General features: G+C 34.0%; 2 protein-coding genes across 5 annotated transcripts; both read left to right on the top strand.

The window, feature by feature from the left end:
• The first annotated feature begins 298 nt into the window (after nucleotides 1-298).
• On the top strand, nucleotides 299-1290 carry LOC9313045. The gene is made up of 2 exons (XM_021025308.1): nucleotides 299-524; nucleotides 636-1290. The coding sequence occupies exons 1-2, from the start codon at nucleotides 380-382 to the stop codon at nucleotides 1085-1087; spliced, it is 597 nt and encodes a 198-aa protein (XP_020880967.1). The 5' UTR covers nucleotides 299-379; the 3' UTR covers nucleotides 1088-1290.
• Nucleotides 439-4835, top strand: LOC9313044 (plant intracellular Ras-group-related LRR protein 2). 4 transcript variants are annotated; one of them, XM_021025306.1, is made up of 5 exons: nucleotides 439-524; nucleotides 1490-1549; nucleotides 1625-3524; nucleotides 3764-3930; nucleotides 4015-4835. In XM_021025306.1, exons 3-5 carry the CDS (start codon nucleotides 2937-2939, stop codon nucleotides 4673-4675), a joined length of 1416 nt encoding a protein of 471 aa, XP_020880965.1. In that variant the 5' UTR covers nucleotides 439-524; nucleotides 1490-1549; nucleotides 1625-2936; the 3' UTR covers nucleotides 4676-4835. The 4 variants fall into 4 exon arrangements, with proteins under 4 accessions (XP_020880965.1, XP_020880964.1, XP_020880966.1 ...); XM_021025305.1 differs by lacking the exon at nucleotides 439-524 and adding an exon at nucleotides 1243-1274; XM_021025307.1 differs by lacking the exon at nucleotides 439-524 and adding an exon at nucleotides 1313-1404.
• Nucleotides 4836-7841: the final 3006 nt, after the last annotated feature.

Raw genomic sequence — 7841 nt, 5'->3', positions numbered from 1 at the left:
TGTATCAAAGAAAGTTTTAAAATAAAGGCCAATTTATAAATCCAATTTTAAATGTGCACCAGTTGGATAAATTTGAAAATGCTGTATATACTATATAGTATCCATTCATAGTACTCCCCACAAAAAGTTAAATTAACTTATCAGTAAATTTCGTTATCTTTTTACGGGTTTTTTTCATTAAAGAAAAAATAAAATAAAGGATTACGTAATTTAATGGGTCAACTAAATGACGATCCTACCCTTCACTATCTTTGTTTACTCAATTTCAGGAATCGCTATAAATACGCTCTTAACGTTACTCTTCACTTGGCTTGCACAGAACAAACCAATCTTCTAGAATCTTCCTTCTTCCTTCTTCATCTCTTCTCTCTCTACAGTTATGGTTGCATCTCCGACGAACTCAACAATCAAATTTCTCTGTAGCTATGGCGGCAAAATCTTACCTCGTTATCCCGACGGCAAACTCCGTTACAACGGCGGTCACACTCGCGTCCTCGCCGTTCCTCGCTCCATCTCATTTTCCGGTTAGTTCACGCTCTCGATCTCATTGTCAATTTTGAATTTCGAAAAAAAAAAACGAAAATCGGTTTTGTGGAGAGAGAAATTAAGGCCACGCGTGTGGTGCGTGTTAACAGAGTTAGCGTCGAAAATGGCGGAGATGTGCGGTGGCGGTGGCGGCGGCGGCGGATCTACAACCGTAACGATCCGATGTCAGCTTCCGATGGAAGATCTCGACGCGCTCGTTTCAATTACTTCCGATGAAGATCTAGCGAATCTAATCGAAGAGTACGATCTCGTTGCTTCATCTTCTCCGATGAAAATCAGAGTCTTCTTAAATCCACCAAAATCCGCCGTCGGATCTAGAAAATCACCGCCTCCGTTAGCGTTACCGTTATCTACCACGTCATCATCTTCTACAACTTCCTCTTCTTCATCAAGTCCTAGATCTCCGTCGTTATCTAAACCACCGCTTCCTCCGTCGCCACCGAGAATGACGACGGTTACGAAGAATCCGTGTTACGGTTGTTATGTTCACCGTAATTCGAGAAATATCTACCTTGTTCACAACGGCAATCACTGGCAATAACATGAAAAGAAAAATGTGAAGAATCGTCGGAATATACAATTAAAAAAAAAAGTATCTTCGTTGTTTTATAAAATGTAAAAGAGCGAGAGATATAATAGAAGGGTGTACGTGATCTGACCATCGCCATTAATGAAATCATCCCAAAGCTTTTTTTTTTTCCTTTTTGTTGGTGATGATGATGAATTGGGTGAGTGAGTTTAATTCTTTTTTTTTTTTTTTTGTTCCGTTATCTTAGCGTTTGTCCGTCTATTGCCGTTGCATTTTCCCCGTCAACGTTTAACCGGACCGGTCCACCACCCGTTTGTTTGTTTATTCGTGTGTGTTGGTTAAACCTTTTTTTTTTTTTTTGGTTTATTCAATTTCTGTTGAGCTAACTTCCAATCATTTTATGTTCGTTTGCAGGTAATTTACTTTATCCTTATAAAATTCGAGCAAAGGCATGATCGATTTTTCTCGTTTATGGTATGTGGTCCAGTTTCTTAATATCATTTTCACATTAACACTATAAATATTTTTCTGATTTAACTTTTATGGTAGACGAAATTCGAAACGGGATAAGCTTGGAGAATGACAAAAAAAAAAAAAAGGGATAAGCTTGGAGAAATAGAAGAGAGACAAAAATTGAAATAAAGGATTGAGAAATGTTTGGGAATAATTTTGACAAAAAAAATGTTTGGGAATAAAAGAAGAAGAAGTGATAGTGATGATGATAAGATTCGATTTTAATTAAAAAGATGGGTCCCGAAATACAGCTGGTGTGGAGAAGTACAAATAATAATTACTTAGTTTTTAAGACTATTGGAAAAGTGATATTCATGAATTTATAGAGTTTGGGTGGGGGAGGAGAAGACACCAAGTACAAGTTATATCCAATAACAAAATTGAGGTCTTGGACTGTGGGAAATGAAAACTTTAATGACCTAAAAAAGCGACGTGAGTTCTGAATTTTCAGATATTTTAAGCTCACAAATTAGGTGGTGGACCTATTAGAGATTATATTTATAGGGAGTTAGGGACTATGGCAATTGATAAGAGGAATTAGGCGGTATAAACACGACGAAATTAGGCATTTTAGGCCATCAAGCATCTCTAAGGATTATTGGTATCTTATCCTGATACCAAGTTCATTGATATACGTTTGGATTTTGTTGATTGTTCAATTCACAACCAAACAGAAAACTGATGGTAAAAGCAATATGAGTTGAATCTTGTAGCTAGTTCCGGAAGATGTGGGTCGAATAATGGGATATTTGACTTGGGAAACAAACACTAGCATTTTTCAAATAAGTTTTTACTTTTTCAGCATTAGGTAAGTCAAAACTTTACTTGCCTATCGAATATTAGCAAAGAAAATGTGAAACACATATGATGTAAGATAGAAGTGCTTCGCAGTTGATCCGAAGTTTTTTATTCGCATTCGGAATTCAACAAACGATCAAGTTTCATTGTATATCGGATATTCGGATGTATATAGATTGAAGAATATGTAGCTCAAAACTACATTGGTTTCATGGATCAAGTCCTTAGATCAAATTTCAAACTATTAATTAACAGTTGTTTTTTTAGAAGATTGCATAAGCTCGTTAATGCCATATTCCATATCCGATTGCATTAACTGGACCGGATTGGTCTTGATTCGATTATTCAAAAAAGATGGCTTCCTGACTTTGTCATCATGGAATCTTATTAATTTCATCGGTCAACTTCGACACTTTTCAACCCACTAGACCTTCTGATCACAAACATGGCAACATCAACTTCAATATTTCTGACTTGTTCAACCATGAATATACCTTTACTAAAACCTCTCTTAATCTTCAATTAGCTTTGACTAATAATCACAAAAACCATGGATCACGATCTCGACAAATTCCCTTTACTCTCTTATGTCCTTCACCAACTTGACTCCAATCTCCACGCGCCGCCGTCTATGGCTGCGCAAGAAACTCTCCTTCCTTCTTTTCCTCTTCTCTCCGATCCTCAAGTCATGTCTTCTTTGACTCAATCCATCCCCACAACCATCACACAGACGCTTTTCGTCTTCAACTCTCTCGGCTCTCGTCCCGATCCCTTGGCGGTCTCCTCTGCTCGGTCCAAGATCGCTCAGATTATGGATTCGCTCTCGCCGGAAGAAGCGGCAAAGGAGTCGGAGATTTACACCGGAGTTGTGCGGTTGGATGAGGTACACGATAGTTACGAGAAGAAGTTGAAGGATATAGAGGAGGAGCTTTCTAGGGTTTATGCTACGGAGGTGGAATCGTTGTTGAGAAGCGGCGAAGAAGTGAATGAGGAGGTTGTTGCTGTGCTCAAGGTGGCGGAATCCGGCGAAATCGTTGAGAGGATCGATCTCTCTGGCCAAGAACTTAAGCTTCTCCCTGAAGCGTTTTGGAAAGTAGTTGGCTTAGTTTACTTGAATCTCTCTGGCAATGACTTGACGGTAATACTAAGATCCCCAAAATTTTGAACTGTGTCTCGATCATATTAAATCTCGATTATAGTTTCTAGAATCTCATGAATTATATCGAAAAAGACATTGATAGATCTAATTTTTGCAGAATCTTGGAATACAAGAAACTATATTGTTTTTGATGCTTCTTGGAATGAAAGAAATTGTCATTGTTTTTAAATGCTTCCTGCAATGTGTGAAACTGATTTTGTTATGTAAACATTTTACAGGTTATACCTGAAGCAATCTCGAAACTCAAGAAGCTAGAAGAGCTCGATGTATCTTCGAATTCTCTTGAATCTCTTCCTGACTCTATAGGGATGTTGCTTAACCTTAGGATCCTTAATGTGAATGGGAACAATCTAACCGCACTCCCTGAGAGCATCGCGCATTGCAGGTTCGAGCTCTTGTCTTTTCTTGTAAATGTTCTGTATATTGTTTGTACTTTTGTCCTGAGGTTTCAATGATTTTCATAAATTAGGTCACTGGTTGAGTTAGATGCAAGCTACAACAACTTGACTACATTGCCTACAAATATTGGATACGGATTACAGAACCTGGAGAGATTATCGATCCAGCTGAACAAACTCCGTTACTTTCCAGGTTCGATAAGCGAAATGTATAATCTGAAGTATCTTGACGCACACATGAACGAGATCCACGGGATACCAAATTCTATCGGGAGACTAACGAAACTCGAGGTTCTAAACCTAAGCAGCAATTTCAACAACTTGATGGGTGTTCCTGATACAATCACTGATCTAACTAACTTGAGGGAGCTTGATCTAAGCAACAACCAAATCCAAGCAATACCAGACTCATTTTACAGGCTGAGGAAGCTGGAGAAACTGAACTTGGACGAGAACCCGCTTGAGATCCCGTCTCAAAAAGTAGCTGGTCAAGGAGCTGAAGCGGTTAGAGAGTTTATGAGGAAGAGATGGGGTGAGATTATGGCAGAGCAGCAACAGAGGATTGGCGTTGAGGCTGAGCGACATGGAAATGAAACCGGGTGGGTCTATTGGGGAACCTCCATGGTTACTAATCTAGTTTCTGGAGTGACCCAGACCATTGGATTTGGAGGAGCATCTAGTGATGGTGGTGACAAGAAACCTGGAGACTCGTATTTTTATCACCAAATCTGACTTCAGCTAAATTTTCGTTAATTCTAAAGTGTGTTTTTAAAGTGTTGGGGTCACTTTCTTGTAAACTTAAAAACTTATGCATATTCTGAATTTAAAAACTTTATGCATATTCTGATTGGGCTTGCACGGATAATAAATAATAAAAGTTATTTATTTATTATATCCACATTTTAAGAAGTTAGATCACTTAGTGTAATATTTTTTAAAATGTTAACTATTTATGGAAACTAAGTCTACATAATTTTATAAGTCAAAAAATTAAAATTTAGAAATTTTTCATGTTTCATCAATTATAAATCTTAAGACTTTAATTTAATGTCAGACCAGTTATATATGAATCACAAAAATTTAATTCAAACAATATTCTCGAACTAGCTACTATTTTCTAGTGGCATAATGAAAATAAAGTTTGTTAGGTAAAATAATAAATTAGCAATTTATATACCCATAAAATCTTTTTTAACCAATTTGCATCTTAATTCTTTTTATCATTCTTCCTAGTTTTTTCATTACTTTACTTTTCTTATATTAAGCTCCATCTTTAATAGATACACTAACACAATTTAACATAGAGAAAAATGTCATTTAATTCGCCGAACTTTCAAATTGTGGTCATTTTAAACATGAACTTCATAGTAGCCTATTTAAAACATCAACTAAACGTTGACTGTCGTATTGGACATCACACTGCTTTGACCTGACCAATATTTTCATGCGTTAAAATCCGATAATGGAATCACTAACAGCCATTATCAAGCATTTAACTATTCTGTTAGTCGAATCCCAATTCAAGTAAATTAAAATCCCCAAAAAATGTCACTGAAATCGCCAACTTTCAAATTTTAGGCTATTTTAAACATGATTTCATATGAGGTTATTCTAATCATCCACTTAACGTTGACCCGACCACAAAAGATATGACGTTAAAGTCTGCTAACAGAAGCACTAACACCCGTTATCAGATGTTAACGAACAACAAAACTACGACAAAAGAAGCCATAATACAAAGAACCAAGACACAAACCAAACACCAAAGACACAAATACACTAGTAACCAAGAACAAATTTCTCATTTTTGGTTTTACCGAATATTATGATATTTTTTACGAATGATTTTGATGGTAAAACCAAAAATGAGAAAATCATAATGATAGGTAAAACCAAAAATGAAATTTTTTTTCAAGTTTATATAGGTATTTAGTGTATATAGGTATCAAGTTTTTACATTTGATAACACTTTATTGACTGTTTATGATCATATGATGGATACAAACACATTGGGCTTAACCAGACTACGTTGGAACTTCCCTAGTTATGATGATGTAATAGACGACAAATTTTATTTTTACCTAGTTATATATATAAAAAGATTTGGTGTTCACGTTTTCGGTTAAATTGATTGTTTTTTTTTGGCAATTCTCAAAAATACCACCAAAATAGATTTTTGTTCAAAAAATATTTTGCACTAGCTTTTTTTTCCTTAAAAATACCACTAAAAGATATTTCCTTCAAAACTAAATTCTAAACGCTAAAAAATAAATCCTAAACCCTAAAAACTAAGCTCTAAACCCAAAATACTAAATCCAAACCCAAACTTTAAAATTATATATAAACCCTTAAAATTTATTTTTAGTGTTTGTGGTATTTTTAGACTAAAAAGTTTATAGTGGCAACAAATTTTTTTTGTAAATTACTAAATTCCCAAAAAAATCCGAACTAATTAATATTTGCCATAAAAAAACTTGTACTTTTTTCGTTGCCGGAAAAAATCCAGACTATTTTACAGCTAATAAAACAAACACAAATTATATTTTGTTTTTTTTTTTTTCTAATTTCTTTCCATCTCTGTTACGGCCATCAACACGCCGTTACTATTTTGGAGAGAAATCCTAAAAAAAACCCAAGTTATATAATTTTGCAAGAAAATACTTGAAGATTTTTTTTTATTGCCAGAAAAATATTTCATGAGACACAATCTAATATGTTTGGTCATTTAATTTTTTTTAGCTTGTTTGGACTTCATCAACAAATAGAATAAATATCTAGAAATGAATATCTTTCGTTGGAAGTCGAGCTGCCCCAACTATACCCAAATTCGAATCAAGAAACTGTGAACTTTTTTTTATTTAGAAATAAATATGTTTGGTCTTTTTTTTTTTATTCACCACATTGATGCTTAGTTGCTTTGCTTGCAGTACCTTTCGTATCATCTAATGGCTGAGCAGAACTTACATGACATTGTTAATCGAAGAAGATAAGAGAAAAATGTTGAATGTTGAATCATACAATATAAAATCCAAACAAAAATAGTTGTAGATTAGTCAATTTCCCAATAAAATCCAAGAGTAAATATATACAATTTGATTAATCAATTTTCTAATTTTCGAATTAGAACAAAAAATACACAATTAGATTAGTTGATTTCCCAATTTCCTAATTAAAAAAAAACACAATTAGATTAGTCGATTTTTTTAGCGTTACATTGGTTTGATTAAACTATCTTTAGCTTCAATTTTGGTGGGTTTTGTTTGATTTGAAGTAATTTTTTTTGTTTTATTTAGAGAATCTCTGAAAGGGCTACAAAAGTTTTCGGGGCTCTCATGAAATTTGGAGTTCATGTGTTGATGAAGTCCAAGAATTTGTTAAGTCATGCAAGAACAAAACTAATTGAGAAGTTTGGAAATCGACTTATCTAATTGTGTAATTTTGTTCTTCAATTTAATTGTCCTAAGAAGTAGTGAGAACTTGTATGAGGTTCAAGAGAGCACATATATTTATGAGATAATGAGAACTTGTATGAGGTTCAAGAGAGCACATATAGTTATGAGCTCTGAGCACATAAAGCTATATATGAGCTTTAAGCATCTTACATTAATGGAAGAAAAAAAGAGAAGATAAATGTTAATTTATGTATTTTTTGGCAAAATTAAATAACTTATTTTATCCAGAAATTTTTCCAAAAATAACGGCTGTAACGAAAACAAAAAGAAATTGGAAAAAAAATAATAGTTTGTGTTTGTTTTGTTTACTGTAAAATTCAGGTTTATTTCTAGCAAATATTAATTATTTTATTTTTATTTTTTTGGATTTTCTTGTGGTATTTTTGAAAAAAACTAATGATAGTAATTATAGAACAAAAACTTAGTTTAGTAATATTTTAGTATTT

This window comes from Arabidopsis lyrata (genome assembly GCF_000004255.2).
Source record: "Arabidopsis lyrata subsp. lyrata unplaced genomic scaffold ARALYscaffold_5, whole genome shotgun sequence".
Taxonomy (NCBI): domain Eukaryota; kingdom Viridiplantae; phylum Streptophyta; class Magnoliopsida; order Brassicales; family Brassicaceae; genus Arabidopsis; species Arabidopsis lyrata.
This window is presented reverse-complemented; position numbering and strand designations above follow the sequence as displayed.

Bases quoted from the DNA above. Each gene is read 5' to 3' on its own strand.
- LOC9313044 (XM_021025306.1), top strand. From the start codon at position 2,937: ATGGATCACGATCTCGACAAATTCCCTTTACTCTCTTATGTCCTTCAC. The intron at 3,525-3,763 runs GTAATACTAAGA...AACATTTTACAG, and splicing joins TCTCTGGCAATGACTTGACG to GTTATACCTGAAGCAATCTC. The intron at 3,931-4,014 runs GTTCGAGCTCTT...TTCATAAATTAG, and splicing joins GAGAGCATCGCGCATTGCAG to GTCACTGGTTGAGTTAGATG.
- LOC9313045 (XM_021025308.1), top strand. From the start codon at position 380: ATGGTTGCATCTCCGACGAACTCAACAATCAAATTTCTCTGTAGCTAT. The intron at 525-635 runs GTTAGTTCACGC...GCGTGTTAACAG, and splicing joins TCGCTCCATCTCATTTTCCG to AGTTAGCGTCGAAAATGGCG.